The sequence below is a fragment of the Bemisia tabaci genome, chromosome 4 (genome assembly GCF_918797505.1).
Source record: "Bemisia tabaci chromosome 4, PGI_BMITA_v3".
NCBI classification, from domain to species: Eukaryota; Metazoa; Arthropoda; class Insecta; order Hemiptera; family Aleyrodidae; genus Bemisia; species Bemisia tabaci.
The window spans coordinates 60,781,687-60,802,180 of record NC_092796.1 but is presented as its reverse complement, the minus strand read 5'-3'; the positions used below and the strand labels follow the sequence as shown (position 1 = coordinate 60,802,180).

The window sequence follows — 20,494 nt, the reverse complement described above, 5'->3', positions numbered from 1 at the left end:
GTTCCTCAATTTTCCCGAATAAAACATATATTTTCGAAGAATGTTGTGCATACTTTTTCTCGAAATTTGTTGATATTTTAGATTAAATTGGTAATAAAATTGTCTGAAAAATTAGAGGGGAAATATTCAGAATTTTCCCAGTAAATTCCTTTGCTTATTGAAAGAAATATTGCAACGCCTGAATGCTCAGACGGCGTTCTTCCTTTTCGTGGTAGTATTGCTACTGCCGTGCCGCGTGGCAAGTGTGCGCCTTGGAATGAAGACCAGGCATGCGCGAAGTCGACAGAGGTATGAGGTAGGCTTAAAGTTAGGTTATGACTGTCGACAGCCAATGACTGTTACCCTCCTCCTACCCCTTGAGGAACTTCATCTCATCGCAGGAGATCTGTCAGCATGAGGGGATGTGTGAAGTTACCTCGTAATTTTTCTTCATGAACCTGAAATAAAACTGCAAACAATGATTGGTAGAATATCTACATAGGGAGAGCTGGGATATGTCGAATAGTGGAGCTCTTCAGATCCAAAAGGGTAGCCAACCCTGTAACACAAAAAATGTCACGGCCAATCTACAGATTCCAATTACAAACCAAGACGTCCAAGAATGTTCATAAGTGATTTTTCTTCCCCTGGTAAAAATTGGCGATAGGAGCTGCGTTTCAAAATACCATAGGAATTCTTATAGCCGACTGAAGAAGGCGATAGAAAATCATATAGCTGGCTGTAGAAGAAGGAAAAAAATCATACGGCCGGGCTACACGAAGCAATAAAAAATTATACAGCTGGGCTATAGTTCCTATCGCCGGGCTTTACACTTATCGCCTGGCTGTTGCTTTTTCGCCATCCGCTATAAAAGGCTATAAGAAATTGTGTAGAAATTCGTGTGTTTTGTAAATCCTTTAGTTTGTACGGAATCACCTTAATATTTACAAAACGCACATTATATTTTCCTTTACTACATATTTTTTTCATCAATTGAAATGAGAATAATCCATGCAGAGTGTGCAAACATTTCAAAGTCATGTGTTGAAAAACGCTGACTCCACGAGATTAAGTATTAGAGCCTAACACGAAGCGGAGCGGCGGCGCACTGGCGCCTACAAACCTAAGAGGGATACTTCACGCATTGCGCAATGCGTGAAGTATCCCTGTCAGGTTTGTAGGCGCCAATGCGAGTTCCGCGCTGGCTGTCCGCCCGCCGCGCCCCGCCGCAGCGTACCACGGCGCTTGAAGCAACTATTTCACACCAGAGGTATTGCACAGTATCTTACGAAATTGAAGGCGCTCCAACATATTAGGAATGGCGGGCATCCTTCAAAAGTACGGAGCTTTCCTCGCAAAATAAATCAAGATACTACGGTCCAAAAAGAGAGCGGTAGTCCAAAAACTCACTAAGTCCTAGCATCCGTAATTAGTTACGTTTAGCATACACTTTATCGCCAGGCTGTTGCTTAATCGCCATCGGCTATAAAAGGCTATAAGAAATTGTGTTGCCGGCTATAGAATCTATTGGAAATCTTACAGCCGGCTGTAGGTCTATGGTATTTTGGAACACAGATTCTACTGCCAATTTTTACCAGGGTCCGGAAAAATGAGTGAATTTATGCAAAAACCAAGTAAAAAACGTGCTTTACAAACGTCGGATCGTATCAATTGCTTTACTAATGCAATATAATATAATGCAAGCTCTATTTTCTGCGGAGCCAGAGACAAGAGACCCTCCACTCGTATCTCAGCTATGGTGGAAGCTTTTAATTTCGGGACTTCAGCATTAAACTCAGGCAACGACAGGTATTTCAATACCTACATGGTTGATGTTCAACAACGTGTTGGCAGATTCGTTTCGCAAACAAGCCGATGTTTGGGAATCTTGCTTGGCTCATGACGTCACCCGAAGCTCATCATCCACCATGTAGGTAGGTCAACAGCCGAAAAAAGAGTGATGACTGTTGCTCCCTTAAAATTGTCCATAAGGAAGTGTTGCATCCCCGATATTAAAAGCTTCCACCTGTCGTCAAGAGGTCAGTGGAGGGCCTCTTGTCTCTGCCCCGAGAGCTCCATGACCTAACCTCAAAATTACCGACATAACCGTACCAGTCCGCACCCTCCCTATCAGGCCCGCCACAAGGGGGGGGGGGGATACTGGGTCCCTGGTGCCGGGGCCCGGGCCCTGGAGGGGCCCGTGACGCAGGTGACAAACCACTACGAATTCATGTGTAACCCTTGTCTCGTAGGGAAAAGTGAAAAAATTACCCTAAAAATTCCGCAAAAGGTGAATAAAGTTTCAAAAACACGCTAGGGCACTATAAAATTTTTCTTACTTTTTTAGAGATTTTCAAGATTTTGAGTATATGTAGAATGATATTTTTAGTAACTGTGTTTCATTTTCTTCCGTTGTCGGATGCTAAGAGGCTCCTTTCTGGGCATCCTCGACTTCAATGGCTTAACTCCCTTGCCATAGACGTACGAAAGGGGAGTCCGGGGGGGCCCGGCTCCCCATAGAATTGAAAATTATCATCTGCCCCCTCAAAAAAAAATTTATAGATGTTTTGAATGAAACAATTCGAAAGTTTTTGGTGCTGAAAGTAAACAAAAAGGCGTAATTATTCTGCAGAAATTGATGGAAAATCTCCATCATAAGAGCTTCATAATGCCTCCAAATAGATTTAAAATTTCAAAAATTTCCCGGGGGAGGCCCCCCGGACCCCCCCTCCCCCCTGTGCTAGGGGCCCGGGCCAGAAAATTGGTACCAGGGCCCGAGATGGGATGTGGCGGGCCTGCTCCCTATAGATACCAGAATGATTGGTTAGATTGAAGCTTTATTTTCTGCGGAGCTTTTTCTGAGCAACACAGATGAGTCGGGGGCTTTTTCTAGGACGGAACGAGCTTTTCCTAGGAAGGAATGGGCTTTTTCTAGGAAGGAATGAGCTCTCTCTAGGAAGGAACGAGCTTTTTCTAGGAAGGAGTGAGCTTTTTTCCGTGTCGTGGCAACGCGGTCGCTGCGGCGGCGAAGAGCACGGTTTGAGCCTCGGCCGGGGGCCCACACACGTTGATTCCAAAAAATTATGTTTACCTGCTAGGTCAAGAGTGCCCCTGCCTTAGCCCCCCGCGACGTGCCCCGTGCCGCCCGACGCCCCTGCCTCCTGCCCCGGTCACCGCCCTCCCCAGCCCCGGCTCACAGTGGATCGAGTCAATAGGAGAGCTCGGACAAAATTTGGAAACTTTTAACACTTATAACTCCGTGTATATGAAACTTTCACGTTCTAAAAGTGGTTTCATTGCTTTTATCGTGAAATTTTCTACCAAAAGCACCCCTTGAAATATAAAATGTGACGGAATGAATACCAAAATTTGCAGTCCTCGTCAAAAATTTCATGTGCGACCTCTCTAATTGACTCAATCCACTGTGCGGCTGCGGCATCGGCGGCCTCAGTCGTGGGTCCGCCCCCCCCCCCCTCCACGATATTTACCCAGCAAATTATGCGCTTTCCGTTGCCGTTACGGCGTTACGGCCGGATCGAGTTATCGCCACTTGCCCGGGCATCCCATAAACGAGGGAATTATGAAAACTATCCGCCATTCCGCCATTCGGCCTCCAGTCCTTCATGTAGCGCCCAGGTCGCTCTCCAGCCTCATTGTTGAAACTTTAACTGGCCATGCCAGCAAGTGAAGACAAGACATAGCCCTATCTTTACCCTGTAATATATCGATTTTCGATTCTTGGCGTGCCGACATAAATGTCAACAATCAGGTTGCAGCTCTTATCGTCCGTCCAAGTCATGGCTTCTAACCATTGGCCGATCCCTTTTCACCCGTCGTCGCTGAAATCTTATTACACCTGAGGTTTTTTAAACTTATTTTATGTCAATGTTTCCCGGACTTCCGAAAATCCAGAAAATTGGGAAAAGAAGGGTATCGATGAGGGTCGTTTTTGGGCCCACCCTGAATTTCCTCAACTCTACGATTTTTTGCTCATTAAAGGTTTAAATGCTCCGGAATGCATCATGATTTGGTCATTGTCAGTCTCTGTTTGGGTCTGATGCTATCACAGATCGAAAATGAAGATGATGAACTGAGATGAATCCAGAAATCGGACAGGAATCAGACTAAATCTTGGCAACAAGGAAACTAGAAATCGAACAGGAACAAAACTGCGAACTACAATTGGTAAATTGAACATACTATTAACATGAGTCTGAAGGCCGATTCAGAGGGAAAATTCAGATTTTCTGGCATTCGACCGGAAAACCCGCAAAGCTTGCATTTTTCGTCAAAATCGGGCTTCAGAACCATGTTCAGTCTGCTGCAGCCTGATTGTTGAAACTTTAACTGGCTATGTCAGCAACTGAAGACAAGACATGGCTCTATCTTTACCGTGTAATATATCCATTTTCGATTCTTGTCGTGCCGACATAAATTTCAACAATCAGGTTGCAGCTCTTACTGATATGATACTGATATGATCCTAATATGTTACTGACATACTGAATACCGATTGAATGCGAATAGAGACCAGAAACGACCTAATCATGATGCATTCCGCAAAGTATAGACCCTCAATGAGTCAAAAGTCATAGAGTTGAGGAAATTCAGCTAGGGTCGACCCAGGAACTGCCCATTTGGATTTATATCAGGTTGTCCTCAAGGACCTAACTTGAGGAATGAAGAGAGGACAAGTGATACTGGACGAGTATGACTTGAGTTAAGCGTGACAACCGTGGTAGAGTATTTAACGCATGCACTTATCTTGTGCTCATCTATGCTAATTAACCCTTGGGTTGAGATTAACGTAATTTAGAATCACCCAGCCTTTCAATTATAATTTGTTTCTTCTCGCAAAATTCTTCTTCCTCCTGTTACTCATGCGTTAATCACTTATTTTGAAACTTGTAACTGTTTGCGGCTGTCCGCCCAACGAGTCCTCTCGTGTAGTTTCGGCTAGGTCCGAACCGTTTCCAGCTTACAATGGATTGTTAAACAGCGATACTTAAGAAGAAAAAGTAATTGGCATTTGTGTTAATATCGAAAGTAGAACACATAAAACCGGCTTTTGTGTTAACACAAATGCCGGTTGTTGTGTTTCAACAAATGTTGTGTTTCCAGCATGAATGGACTGTCAAACAGCGATACTTAAGTAGAAAAAGTAATTGACATTTGTGTTAATATCGAAAGTAGAACACATAATGTGATCATGTGATCTGTCGAATACGATCTATAAAAACCATCAAGTGAACGTGCCGGTGGGGGAAGGACGCGAAGTGTGTACAAGACGCGTTTACTTGTGTTGGGCACATTTTTTGAAAAAACCCTGTCAACAATAACAAAATTTCAGTTCCGTAAACCCACCCCTGTTTGGATAAGGCCTTCCATTTATAAAAAAAAAGAATAAATATGAAAGAACAAACATGAATGTGGTTTAAAATGTTCACTTCCACCGCCGTGCCGACCGCACTGTGTTTGCGCAATGCGGGAAGTATTCATGCAGTCTTGTAGGCGCTATGCGTTTCACGCCGACCGCGCGCTACCGACCACACTGTTTGGCGCAACGCGTGAAGTATTCATGTAGTCTTGTAGGCGCTATGCGTTTCAAGCCGACTGCTGCTGACCGCAGTGTGTTTGACGCAATGCGTGAAGTATCCATGCAGTCTTGTAGGCGCCATGTGTTTCATGCCGACCATCGCGTCGCTCTGTTCCAGGTCAAATTGCGTGTTTGGTTTCTCTCTTAACTCGACTAATTAAAGGTTTTGTCTCATGTATCACCGAAAGACGACAAAATTAGAAATGATTATACTTTTACTCTCAGGAAATGAGAGATTTTGTCGCCTTTTCTAGTTTGTAATTTATTTTCTGAATGCGATGGTTTTCTCTCATTTTTTGATACCTACATTCAAAAAGATTGCAAAATTTGCCGCCCCCTAAATTTTGCCGCCATGGGCCGCGGCCCATGTGGCCACACCCTTAATCCGGCCCTGTCTTGTAATAAACAAAACTATCATAAATTAAGGGGGAGGACAGGTTTGCCTCTTACGTCAAATGAAAGACATAGCGAGCTGAATATTGAAATTGATCGACAAAGCGATCGTTTAAAAAAGACAAGTAGAGAATGGCGCGGTCCTATTGGTGGAAGCGAGTGGTTGCAATGGACAGAAGAGGTAAGCAAAAGACCATCTACCTGCAATTAACGAGAAATGCTACACTCCATGCAGTAAGTTTATTATTTTCCTTCTTAATCTATAACAACCACCCGTTTCAACCAATAGGATCGCTCCATGTTTCCTTTGTCATTGTTTTCTATCGCTTTACTCATGAAATTTTCACAGGTTTGGGTTTAGGAAAAGGTGGGTGATCCGGGAAATTAATAAAGTGCGTTAAAAATACGTATGAGCGTATGAAAAATGAGTCATATCTCCAAGACCCAGCTGTGGAATAGTTAAATGTCACATACACCTATAGATACTCAGATCGAAGCTTTGCGTCACGGATTCAAAGGATCTTTCGGAAGAACGAAAAATCTGCGTTACCAAGTGTGTGAACGTGAGCGCCATGTAAAGTGTATCATATCTGGGAGACTCAGTCGTGGAATAGTTTAGCGTCACCTACACCTAGGGATACTCAACTCGCAGGTTTGCGTTACGGATTCAAAGGGTCCTTCGGAAAAAGTGAAAATCTGCGATACCAAGCACGTGAGCGCCCCGAAAAATGAATACATCAAGTCGTGGGCAAATCTCAGATTTCGCCCACAAAATCGAGCGTATGCAACCGCGCCCTCCGCGGAGTTAAAATAGTTGCATGTTGGGTCAGAACCCAACTGCGAACATTCTCTCATCATTTTCTGCTCCGCGCATTATTCAGATGCCGACTTCAGCCGTGGAGTAGTTTAGCCACCTACAACTAGAGATACTCAACTCGCAGGTTTGCGTCACGGATTCTAAGGGACATCGGAAAAACGGAAAATCTGCGGTATCAAGTCCGTGAGCGTGAGCGCCCCGAAAAATGAATCGTATCTCGAAGACTGAGCCGTGGAAAAGTTTAGCGTCACCTACACTTGGATAGCGGAAATGAGGACATTATCCACTCCTGAGGGAGCATTAGCGAGGTAATCATAAAAATAATGAGGATCCAGACTCTTTGTGGAGCCGGGGCCGGGGCCGGGCGGGATCGGCAACACGGTCTCAAGAGGAGCAGGCCCAAGGGAGGAGGGAGGGGGAGGGCGGCGTAATGAAAACGAGAATAATTAGTGGCTGATAAGTACAAGCACAAGCTTTGGAGCATTGAAATTCGGTCATTGATCTTTGAGAAAGAAATCTGGACACTCGGCGGCGCGCGGCGCGGCCGGCGCGGCGTGGCCGGTTCGGGCCCCCGTCCACGACGCCGCCGCAACACGCACCGTCGCACCACGCACCACGCTGCAACCGCCGCCACGTCCATTCCTCGTCACTCTCACCTAAGGACGTTCCTCTATTTCCACATGAGCCCCGGATAGTATAGAGTTATGCGGGAGACAGGGTTCACGTGGCAATGATTATACGCCGTTACGTTGAACGAGCGCCGCATTGTCGGCAACTTTCTACAAGACCCAAGTCTTCACGCCATGCCGGCCGGCATGCGCCACTGCCAGATCTCACCGCTTCCAGTTCCCTCCCCAGTCCACATTCTCTAATGCCACTCACAATGAGCTCCTTCTCACCCGACAAATAAGATCTCTTAAAGCTTTATAGAAGTAGACGTCGGGAGATTTTAACTTGACCTGGAGTCATGTCGTTGACTATATAGACGAAAGACGAAATATTCATACAAGTGACAAATCCAAAGATACACGGAGAAAAAAACCTCGTGCGTGGGACCCGAAGTGTAGGTCATGTGGATCTCTGAAGTTTTCGGATTGAGCATCTGAAGACGTTAGGTCTAGCTGTCGAGGTTCGGATCACACATCTGAAACTCCAGTTCTTACATCTGAAGTACTTCAGATGTGAGAACCGAAGTTTTCCGGATGTGAGAATCGAAGTTGTTGGGATGTGAAAACCGAAGTACTTCAGATGTGTGATCCAAACCTCAGGAGGTGGACCTAAAGTGTTCAGATGCTCAAACCGAAAACTTCAGAGATCCGTATGACCTAAACTTCGGGTCCCACGCACGAAGTTTTTTTCTCCGTGTAATGAACCTTATGACCAATTTTCGAATAGCCCTGAGGGATAATCTTGAGCCTAATCTCCCGGGTGAACTTTGCCCTAGAGCACGTATATGGAGGAGCATGGACATGTCAAAATCAGGAGCTCTCAGAGCCCAAAAAGGTGACCAACCTTCCAAAGCCCGTGTCCCACTATCAAATGAACTCATCAAGTACAAAATGGCGGAGATGCGCACTGGTTCTTGCGCAAGTCCGCCGTCAAAATTATGCGGGCCGTCAAAGGTTGATGAACGCCGTCATCTTGCATTTGGTGAGTTCACTTGATAGTGGGACACGAGCTCAACACGGAAAACACCTAAAAAATACCGCCGCCAATCTTCAGATTCCAATATCAAAGAAAATTGGCCAAGAATACTCATAAGTGAGCCTTCTTTTGAAAAATATATACATCCTTACAAAAACTGAGTCAAACGCGCGTTTTACAAACAACGGATAGTAAAAATTGTAATAATAAATCACTCTGGATACTTAAAAGTTCATAGGTTGGCTGCCCTTTTGGTCCCTGAAAGCTCCATGACCTAACTGCAAAATACCGGCATGTCCACACTCTATGCTTTGCCTGAGACCATGGAACTCAAGCCACTTGATCGGGAATCGAACCCGAGCCCTCACGACCATAAGGCCAGCGCTACAGGCTTCGTAGTAATGTGACCTTGGCAACGCCGCTTGCAAGTTTCTCGAGCCCTCTTTTCCACTTAAATGCCTCGAAGAGAAGCTCTTTCGGGTTCATCGCCGACACCCCCCCCCCCCCCCTAATACCGAGGAATATAGCTGATTTGTCGAATTGATGCCCTGTTCTTGTAGTTGCATCCGCTTCAGAAATTAAATTGTATTAACACCTGCAGTAAGTTTCTCACCTACCTACTTGAGAACGAGCTGAATTCTGATTAGGGATACTTAGGGTGAATGTTTCAGTGATTTCATTTCGGTGAATGATTAGATAATAGGGGTAACTGGAAATATTTGATTTGATACTTTAATTCATACTCGAAAAATTAGTGTGACTTTTTTTTAAACAAAATTAGAACACAATTATTTTGGATTTTAATAACATTGTTTTGAGGTAAAGCAAATCCATGTACAACAGTCAGATGCCTTTGTTGGTGAATTTATCGTAGGCGCGACAGCTTTTGATAGAATCGGGTCGACTATTCAAATTTTTAATAGTTTGCCTTTCGACCGTGTGAGGGTTGAGTTCAAATTTGGGTTCGGGCGCATTCATCGTGTACCAATTAACGGTCATTAATTTGAATACTTTCCTCACGCTGTTTTTCTAACATCATATCAATTCACCTTCAATTTTTGGGATAGACAACACGAGCTCCCACGTGGTCGAATAGTTGTGTCATCGTGAAATGGCGCGCTCACTCGCGACACGCACAAATAAGAGCTTTTTACCAAATGGGAAGAGGTTACTTTACCATCATATCAGTTTGCCTTCAATTTCTAGAGTAGGCAACACAAGCTCTCACGTAGTCGAATAGTGGTATCATCCCCCTTATAAAAGTCAATAAATCAGGCATAATATAGGCCCTCCGCTAGTTGTTACTTTTTCGTTTCCCTGGTAAAAATTGGCGATAAGAGCTGAGTTTCAAAATACCATAGGAATCTTAAGCCGGCTAAAGAAGGCTACAGAAAACCATATAGCTGGCTGTAGAATGCGGAGAAAATCATACGGCCGGGCTATACGAAAAGCTATAAAAAATTATGCAGCCGGGCTATAGTTCCTATCGCCGGGCTTTACACTTTATCGCCTGTCTGTTGCTTTTTCGCCATCGATTATAAAAGGCTATAAGAAATTGTGTAGAAATTCGTGTGCTTTGGAAATCATCAAGTTTGATAAGGAACCACCTTAATATTTACAAAACACACATTATATTTTCCTTTAATACATATTTTTTTTCATCAATTAAAATGAGAATAATCCATACAGGATGTGCAAACATTTCAAGATCATGAGTTGAATAAAGCTGACTCCGCCAGATTAAATATTACACTGGAAAAAAAAATAATCTTAAATTTGCCGCCAAGAAGTATTTCTTCTTAAATCAAAAATTTTGCTGATTAATATAAGCTACTTTTTTGCTTAACCCAAGCATTATTTTTCTAGAATCAAGAAAAAGTCAGCTTAAAGCAAGATAAAGAAAATTCTTGGCGGCAAATTCAAGAATTATCATGCTTGATCCAAGCTACTTTTTTTTCAGTGTAGAGCTTAACACAAAGCGGAGCGGCGACGCACTGGCGCCTACAAACCTAACAGGGATACTTCACGCATTGCGCAACGCGTGGAGTATCCCTGTTAGGTTTGTAGGCGCCAATGCGTGTTTCGCGCTGGCTGGCTGCCCGCCTGCCACGGCGCTTGAAGCAACTGTTTCACACCAGAGGTATTGCACAGTATCATACGAAACTGAAGGCGCTCTAATATATTAGTAATGGCAGGCATCCATCAAAAGTACGGAGCTTTCCTCGCAAAATAAATCAAAATACTACGGCCCAAAAAGAGACCAGTATTCCAAAAACTCACTAAGTCCTAGCATCCGTAATTAGTAACGTTTAGCATACACTTCATCGCCTGGCTGTTGCTTAATCGCCATCGGCTATAAAAGGCTATAAGAAATTGTGTAGCCGGCTATGGAAGCTATTGGAAATCTTACAGCCGGCTGTAGGTCTATGGTATTTTGGAACACAGATTCTACTGCCAATTTTTACCAGGATTTACATTTACAGGCAATTCTATCCGAGTGAAATCTATTTTTGTTTAAGGCTAAAAATGAAATTGATAAATATCCCTGTCAATTTTTAATTTTTTTCATGTCTAAATCACATGATTTTCCAATTTGAGGGATTGGCGGTTCTCTCAAAATCACTATTCTAATCCTAAACTTTATCTTATATGTTTTTTCAGGAATCTAGCCATTGGTATCGGCATTCAAAACTTCCCCGAGGGCCTAGCAGTGAGTCTTCCCTTGCATGCCGCCGGCGTGTCAACATGGAAAAGCTTTTGGTGAGTACAACTTATAGCTTCAGGCTCGAAAACCTCAAACGTAAGACTAGGGGTAAACCAGGGGAAAGTACATTATTAGTTTTGTAAATTTTAAGGTAGATTCCCACCTAATTTTTAGACTAGGTGTAAATCATAGAACTTTTACTTCTGTACTGCCGTGCTAAAGAAGATCGCCGTGTGAACCCTCGAGCGTTGCCAAATTTCCCTCGATAAAATGTTTATTTTTGAGGTAAATTATGAATATTTTACCTTGAAGTTTTCAGAAGTTTTAGATCATGGTGTCAACAAAAACTTAGAAAAACTGTTTGTTTGACACCATGATCGTTGACACCATGCTACGTAATCGGCACCGGCTAATGACGTCATAGACTGCGTGACGCAGAATCGGCTTATCCTGAAATGATCCCCTAAGAAATTCATAGCTTTTAAACTTCGATGCATCAGCATCTCAAACTCGTGCATGGAAACCGACCTGTATGAATCAGTGTTGGGTGGACACAGACTCACAGGAGGAAATTACATTTCTGAAAATAGTTTTCAAGAATGAAGGTGGAAGATCAGTAATACTGCCCACTGCGCAGTCGGATGAGTCACAAAGAGTGACGTTGACCGCGCCCTGAATCATGATGATGTTGATGAGCCTTCTCACGCTCAGTATGTGTTAGGGTTACCCACGGAAATAATCCGACTCAGGAAGAATATACATCCACCCAATTCAATTGCTCCATTAAATCCGTCATACCCAATGAAAACTTTCCCTGTTCTTTTCCTAAAAGAGATGTAAGTGGACTCATGACTTCATGACGCCTATATCTTGGTAAGGCTGCTGCACTCAACGACTTGGAATTATTTATAGATGGGAAACTATCAAACTATCGATTCCAATAGTTCTGTTTGAAAATTCTGCTCGGCTTTCTTGCGCGAAATTTTCAGGCCATATTGATGGAAGTACGAAAAAATATTAAACGAAATTTTGTGAGGAAAGAAGCGCATTTTGTGTGTCTGTAATACATAATTGAAATGGAAGTCTTGCCTTACTCGCTTGTCGATTTTTTTATACAAGTATTGTCGAGTGTATGTACATTCTGGACCATACGAGCCCATCCTCCACACTTTTATCACAAAAACTTACAAAATTTTGTGCAGAGACATTACAATGATAATGCCATTTAGAAAAGAAAAATGTAAAATAGAATTCACTGTGTCGCAAACCGAGGTACCTACGATGTTTGGCACTGTCACTATTGATGTGTTCCTTTGGACTGCAATTTTTTTTCTTCTTCTTCTTTTTTATTCTAAACATCCAGGACATTCGTGTATTTTCATGTAGTCAAAATTTTCCCGTAAGATGTATTACGAGTCAATCGCGAAACATGACTATCATACAAAACAGATGATGGAGGGTAAATAGCGAATCTGATGTAAAGGTAAGGTAAAGATCGCGAAGGTTGCGTTCGTACACATATTAGGTATAGATAGGTTGGAGTAGAAATTTTTCCAGCCATAATTTTCCTCAAAACGAACCAAAAGACGTCTTAGTCTTTTATTTCTTAATCCCATCGTACACTGATTAATTATTATGAGAAATTTTGCGCACGACATTGCATGGAATCCCCCTAGGCATGGAACTGTTATTTATTGGACGGAGATTGAAGCCTGTCTGCTCTGCCGTTCTAAGGAAAAACGTCGTATGAACATCCGGGAGTTGCCAAATTTCCTTCACTTTTATGTTCATTTTAAGGAAATTTATGAATATATTTCCCTGCAATTTTCAAGAACTTTGGCTGAAATCGCGAAAAAAGTTATATGACAAATTGGAAGAAAAATATTCACAAGTTTCCCGGGGAAGTCGTGTTTTATCGAAGGAAATTTGGCATCGCCTGAACGTTCATACAGCGTTTTTCCTTAGCACGGCAGAGTTGAGGTCTAATCTAGTCATCAGTTTCGGGTTTCGGGACTAAGAAATGAAATGAGGATTCTGCGTGTAAACACATTATCAAGCATGGAGTTTATAGCCATGTCGCATATAAAATCCAAATCCACCAGAACTCATACGTAGAGGAGACAATTGCTGTCTGGTAGCAATTTGGCGTCGACGATGCGGAGAATGTTAACGTGTAGTGCGTGAATTCCATCTTGGCGACCTTCATAATTTCATGTATTGATTCAATGATGCAGGATGACTCGAAAGGAATCTCACTATGGGCTATTGTGAGCCGGAAGTTTAGAGAATGCTGTCTTCGCACATTCTTTTAGTTCTATTTTTTTACATTCCTCGAGCATTTCACCAATGGCTCTTTCCACCGGAGTCCAGATGAAAGCTTGAGAGGCCAAAAAAGAATAACAACATCGTTGCTGAGTCCATTCGGAGGGTTCCAGAAGTCGTGTCTCATCACGAGACCCTTGGCCTTTGGTGTTGACATGAAAAACTCGGCAAAAGCCAAAATCCTCCTCAAGATCAATTGCACTGATTACCTGTTTTCGTTCATAGTCATGCCAATACTGCTCCGCTTTGAAAACAAAATTGCTGCAGCTGTAGTTGCGAATGGTTTAAAACCTGCCAAGTTTTTTCTGTATTTTATCAATTTGTTCTCTAAGAAGTAGTTTCTGGTTGTAAAGCCCTGCATAGACGATCAAATTCCGATCAAAGTAGACATGCTGATGACTGGTGGTCACCATTTACCATCAAATTTTGACGGGTCGCACTTTTTTGTTCAAAGTAAGATCAGAACGGAGTGCCACCATTCATCATTTCCTGCCACAGGGAACATTTCTGTCAAGTTTTCATTTTAAAATGAAGCAAATTAATAAGTTTAAGACTGATGACTCCCGACACCTTGATGCTACTTTGCTCGGAATTGGTTCGGGAATTTGATCGTCTATCGAGGCCTTAGGCTCCAAAATTTAGGTGAGAGGAGAATGCACATTCAGTTTTCAATACGTTTGTCCGCATTATTCATCTCTGACCGTGGAACCCTTCCTTCTCCTCTTCTTCCCCCTTTCTCACCCCCTTCTCCCCCAATTCTCGCCCTTCCCCATCTCCACTCGTGAAGAATGTGAATGAAGATAGTTGAAATTTGTAACAAGAAAATCCATGAATTCCAATCTAAACCCGTAAAGGTGATTTTGCGTTTATTGCCCCTTTGGTCATATGAAAAAATTGTCCTGTTTTCAGGTGGGGACAGTTGAGTGGAATGGTCGAACCCTTCTTCGGCCTGTTAGGTGTAATTGCCGTTGCTCTTGTGGAGCCCTTATTACCGTATGCCTTATCCTTCGCCGCAGGTGCGATGATTTACGTTGTCGTCGATGATATCATACCGGAGGCCAATTCCAGGTACGTACCGAACAACCTATCTCATCAATTCTCAAAGACCAACAGTTACCTACATCTTCGTGTAATTTGACGGTTTTTTTTTTTTTAATGTAAAAATGAGACTTTAAAGTGATACAATGAATCACACGCAGTGTACCTTCAGCAAATGTCTCCTCATTAAAATTTCACGCGGAGAGTGCTATACGCTAAACCCTTTAAAACTTTCAAAATCGACCGGTGAGTGAGAAATTATTAGTGTATATTATTTCAATCACGTCAATTCGGTTCTTGAGAAGTCATGTTGAATTCTACAAAACGTCTCTTCCTACCCGGCTCTAAAGTTACCGCGCATTGGCGGATCCAGCAAATTGGCGACATCGTTTTTTCTCAATTTAAATCCATGGAAATGCATCGATTTTTGGAAAGGCCTGGTGCTCCGATCGGAATGGATTATTTAACATAGGTTTAAATGGAGGAAATCCGGTGTTGCCAAATTGCTGGATCTGCTTCTGTTACCGTCCGAACCGCCCAAAAAGGAGGAGATAAAGGAGGAGGATAATAAGCTTAGCATGGAGTTACAAGCAAGCCATATAACGTACAGTTCTCCTTCATTTAGGTAATTAGTCAATGAGCACATCCTACACGTCAAAATAGTCGCATTTCAAGAGGAGAGCAATCAAGTTTTGTCTTCTAGCATGCACTAAAATCCGACTCTGCCATGACTAAAACACTTTTATAAAGGCTCCAATTGTGCTAGGACGTTCGCTTTTGAATTTACTAACCTTCATCCGTAAGAAGAATAAATTTAAAAATGTTCATTTGGTTAAAAGAAATTTAATTTTGGCTTAAAGTCATTTCCCATGTATGAAGCAAACTAGGGAGAGGACTCTGCTGTTCGTAGCTTAGCCTTTTCCCAATTGTTTTAAATGTATATATATATTTTTTTTTTGGTGACTCTAATTGGGCAAGACAAGACCCATCTTATGCCATGTTTAAATTAAATCGCCCAAAAGATTATTCTTCATTGAGGTAAGAGAGTGTGTCGGAACAACAACTGAAGAGTAAAGGCAACGAGTTTTCGCTATTTTCAATTAACTTCGATTTCAAAGTAGAAAGTAAAGAGTGAATAAAAATTGAAAACTAATTTTACCCAGACTATCTTTATTTTGGAAACTGCGTTACAAATGACTTCAGACCACAGGCTGGTCACTCAAAAGAAAAAATTCGTTCCCATCTCAAAGATAGTGTAAGCCTTACTAAGAGTACCCAAATTAGTAGTTAGTAGTAGCAAGCACGTAACTCTGCAGCCTATTCATGGAAAAAGGTGCCTTTCACTTAACACGATGGTCGCAGTTACAACAAATGATGAACAAACGTTCGCAGTTACAAGCCTACCGCAACGTTAGATACTCATTAACCTTGTTTGATTCTGAAGGAGTGTCCGTGGGTGTGCGTAGAGAAGAGAAGAGGATTAAGTTTCATTGTGCATTGTACTATTGTGTATGGAAATGCTTCGCAGCCAACCGAAAATTTTTCATTTAGCCGCAACGTTCGGACGTTTGGCATTTCGCCGACTTCAGTGGGACCTGGCATGAGGAATTAAGATGCTTCAATCTGCGTGGTACCAAAACTTGAAAAATTAATTCCAGTATCAACCTATAGAACAGTTACAAAGCTCGTTGCAACTCATATTATGTCAGTGGCAAGGAATTTTTGCGGGGTTTTTGTATAGTTTTTTGCACGCAATATGAGATGCAAAAACCATAAAGTTCAAAAAATTATTTCTTAGGTGAGTAAAAGCTAGTCGAAATCTGACCAATCCAACGTCGACAGTCAAGTGGACGTAGCAAGGCGAAGCTGCCTTTCGCCTGGAGCTGAGTTAAGCCAATCGTGAAACGCCATTTCTCCCGCCTCGATACGCCAGTGCCTGCCAAAAAAAAAAAAAATAAAAAATAAAAAATCGTCTACAACGGGTCCCATTTCTGCATTTTCAAAACCAAGTAATTTTGTCACTCGGGCTTTAAAAGAATCCGAAAAAATGTCTAAAAGTTCAGTCCACTTCATACTTTCAAAACATGAATTTAAAAAAAAAAAAAATGGGTGTCTCTGACCCATTATTCTGAGATAGCTCATACGAGTAAAAGTAAAAATCTTTATACTTTAAGGCTAATTTTGAGACCATTATAAGAGCAGACCTTTTACTCCAATTCATATTTTATTCACTTAAGTTGATTGTGAGCTCAAAAATCTTGAAACGTCCTCACGGCTAAAAACATGAGCTCATTAGCGGATTTGAGCAACATTGTCTTTTCTCCGTTTAAACCTATGGAAATGTTTCGATATTTGGAGGGGCCATGTGCTGCGACACGAATCGATTATGTAGCATAGGTTTAAATGGAAGCAATCCGATGTTGCCAAATTGCTGAATCTGCCTCTGGATGAGTTACTTAACGAGAGTTGAACAGCTATTAGGCAGAAGTTCCTGGGGCCATTGGTCGGTCGTCAGCGAGCCCGGAACAGTTAATACTCGTAAGTCAATAAATCTCGAAAGTGTGAGAGTGAAAAGTGTTAAAAAAAAAGGAGGGGGAGATTATGAATTAATTCCACTCTTGGGGATGAGGGTAGGTCTTTAAATTTAGTTACGGGCCCGAAAATAACTACGAGTAACTTTAAGTTGACTCTCGGAAGATAGATAAGCTGTGAATGGACAAATGATGGTGGGTTTTACAGCCGATTAAGTCACCGCAGGGATAATGTTCGATGCTGATGGCAAGGGAAGGAAGTAAGGGAGGGAGGGGGAGAGGAGGGAATCGGAGGATTAGGAGTCGTGTTGTAGTTTTACATTTCCACGCTCACGCTCAATGGTAAAAAAATCGGTCTTGTCCGACTTACAGAACCTTTATGTTTTTGCTTTTCGGTGTTTTAGTGCGTATTTCATACTTCTGAAAATATGTTTCACTGAAAACAAATTTTCTTGATATATTATTTTGACTCCAACGCGTCGTTTGTCATCGACAAAATTCAGTTTTTTTAAGTCTAATCCGTGCGGATCCAACTCTTGCTTCTTGTTTTGCTGTCGTTTTTTATCTTGAACTCAACGATAGCAAAACGACGCTTTTTTAACATTAGAACTGACTTAAAACTACTCAAAAAACCAAAATTTGTCGACGAGAAACGAAGCTTTAAGACAAAATAATATATCTGGAAAAAAAATTTCCAGTCTTCATATTTTTCACAACTTTTTGACATTTCATGAAAATACCACGAAAATGTCCTGTGTTTCATAATTTTCATTTTATATTGTGCAACCCTGGTTCTACGTCAAGGTTTGGTCAAGAAACACGTATGAGAATGCTTAAATTCGTACATTGTCGTTGTTGCCATTGAAGCTGGCGACCAGCGGCGTGGCGTGAATTGCGATAAATCGATTGTTATGCCATTTAAACCTATGGGAAATGATCGATAAACAGGGTGTTTGCAGCGAACACCTAAATAATCGATTCTTTATGATAGGTTTAAATAGCATCAGAATCGATGAATGGCAATTGACGCCAGGCCAGGCTCGGTTTTATCGGGACGACTGGACAGAGGAAGAGCTGGAGCTCGGGTGGGTGGCGGAAACGGAAGCGGGCCACTGTGCGGAGGTGTCGTCGTCGTCGGAAACACGCGATTTGAAAGTGGTAAAAAATGAATGGGTTTCGGTCCTCAATTGTGTCATTAGCCGGGATAGAAGGGTCCATCATGGGGCTGCGGGGTGGGCTGCGGTGTCTGCATGTTCGGGATCTCCACGTTGCCCGTGCATAGGTGTATGTGTGCCACCACTGAATCGGATGCTGGCTCCAGTGCTTGCTGCCTCAGCCTCAGCATCTTCGAAAAAAAGTATCCCGGTTTTCATTTCCGTTCTTCCCGACGCAACGTCCACCCTGTACCGTTTCGCTCTATACCCAACGCAAGGGTTGCAAATCGTCCGGGTGGTCTAGACACTCCCCCTGTTGCATGTGTGAGGAATTTGCGATTTCACTATTGATTCTTATGTAAAAGTTCGCGAAAAACACGATGCCACTGGTTTTCTCTGAAATCAACTCCTAAGCTCAGAAAAAGTTCTCAAGTTGAGGCCAAAATGGAGGGGATATCCCACGCTATCCTGAAAGTCCACATCTACATCAAGATAAACTCTCCATGCAAAGATAGGGAGCAAATACATTGACAGGGCTGCCATCTTATTTGGGGACTCTTAAACTGAATTCACGGCAACCCGGCTAATGTATTTGCTCCCTATCTTTGCATGGAGAGTTTGTTTTAATGTAGACGTGGACTCTCAGGATAGCGTGGGATATCTCCTCCATTTTGGCCTCAACTTAAGAGCTTTTTCTGAGCTTGGGAGTTGATTTCAGAGAAAACCAGTGGCCCATCGTGTTTCTCACAAACTTTTACATAAAAACCAGTCGTCAAATCGAAAATTCCTCACGCATGCAACATCTCCATTGAACTTAAATATTAACCAAAAACATAGGATTGTTTAATTATCTCGGAGCTGAAGGACGTCCTATCCCCCCAAGCTTTTAGAGTCAAACTTGCGCCAAAATTTCCAGACTTTCTTACTTTATGCAGTAGCACCAATAGCTCAATTAGAATTTGCGGAAGATAAGGTTCCTTGGCACCGCGGATGCGGTCATACTTATTTTGCCCATTTACGGATTCCTGATAAGGAAAAGAACCCGAGTAGAGGCTGGAGTGAAAGGGGAGGGATGAATATGTCCTGTGCAGTGAGTGAGTCACCGTCATTTATTCAATTGGCACGTGTGCAACTGCATGTGCATGGAGTGACGTCCGGTGAATACAGGCAGAATGTTGCACGAATCAGCGCCGGATCCAAGTCTCTAGCGCCCTAGGCTCAACTTTGGTCGCCGCCCTAAAAGTAGACCCTCTCATGACTAAGAAGACTTAGATGGTGATGTCACGTGTGACGTGGGTGAAATACCAGAGAAAATGTCCCAAATCACCATTGAGAAAGATGATTTTGAACAGTTCTGAAGTGCCCAATGAAGAATTTCTCTGAAATCAACTCCCAAGCTCAAAAAAAGCTCTCAAGTTGAGGCCAAAATGGAGGGATATCGCACACTATTCTGAGAGTCCACCTCTACATCAAGACAAACTCTCCATGCAAAGATAGTCAAATACATTAGCAGGGTTGCCGTGTTTTCAGTTTTAGAGTCCCCAAATGAAGTGGCAGCCCTGTCAATGTACTTGCTCCTTATCTTTGCATGGTGAGTTTGTCTTGATGTAGAGGTGGACTCTCAGGATAGCGTGGGATATCCCCTCCATTTTGGCCTCAACTTGAGAGCTTTTTTTGAGCTTGGGAGTTGATTTCAGAGAATATCAGTGGCACCATCGTATTTCTCGCGAACTTTTACCTAAGAATTAACAGTCAAATCGTAAATTCCTCACACATGCAACATCTCCATTGTCCGGAAGGAAAATAATGTTGAATCCCAAAAGTAAAAGCTTCCTCCTGTCACCAAGGGACCAGTGGAGGGTCTCCTGTTTCTGGACGGGGTCGTCGTTTCTACGGCTGGAAAACTAGTCGACGTTGACTGAGGGTCTGAGCTGGCGCTGGCGGGTCGGTCGACTTTTTACGAATCTCATTTGAAGCCGGAACGGGGGACCGAGTCGGAGTGGAGGAAGGTGAGTCGCGAATGAGGTGGAGGAGGAGCCAGGCGTCGTCGACGCATGGCAGAGGTTCCTTCTTCACTCCCGCTTGATTGATAATTTATTCGTTTTTTGACGAGAATCTGCCCAAATTAGCAGCAAATTAAGGCTAATTGCCCGAAAAAGGCTTTTCTAGCCGGCTCGGCGCGGCGCGGCGTGGCGCGGTGCGGGTCGTCTTCATTTGGGATTCTGATTCCGGAGTCGAAGCCGGGGGCCCGCTTCTGCTCCTCGCTTTCTCCGGCCGGATCCGGACCTCGGACCCCACCGCCACCGCCTTCCCGAC

The 20,494-nt window shown here is 42.9% G+C and overlaps 1 protein-coding gene and 1 long non-coding RNA gene across 3 annotated transcripts in view; one reads left to right on the top strand and one right to left on the bottom strand.

The window, feature by feature from the left end:
- LOC140224548 (uncharacterized) overlaps positions 1-20,494 on the bottom strand; it is a 318,986-nt gene that overhangs the window by 76,620 nt on the left and 221,872 nt on the right. The window lies entirely within an intron of this gene.
- Positions 1-20,494, top strand: part of Zip48C (Zinc/iron regulated transporter-related protein 48C) — a 92,916-nt gene that overhangs the window by 43,115 nt on the left and 29,307 nt on the right. For both annotated transcript variants that reach the window (XM_019043425.2, XM_019043426.2), the window contains exons 6-7: positions 11,091-11,189; positions 14,365-14,523. In XM_019043425.2, coding sequence (XP_018898970.1) covers positions 11,091-11,189; positions 14,365-14,523 — 258 coding nt within the window. The remainder of the gene's footprint in view (positions 1-11,090; positions 11,190-14,364; positions 14,524-20,494) is intronic.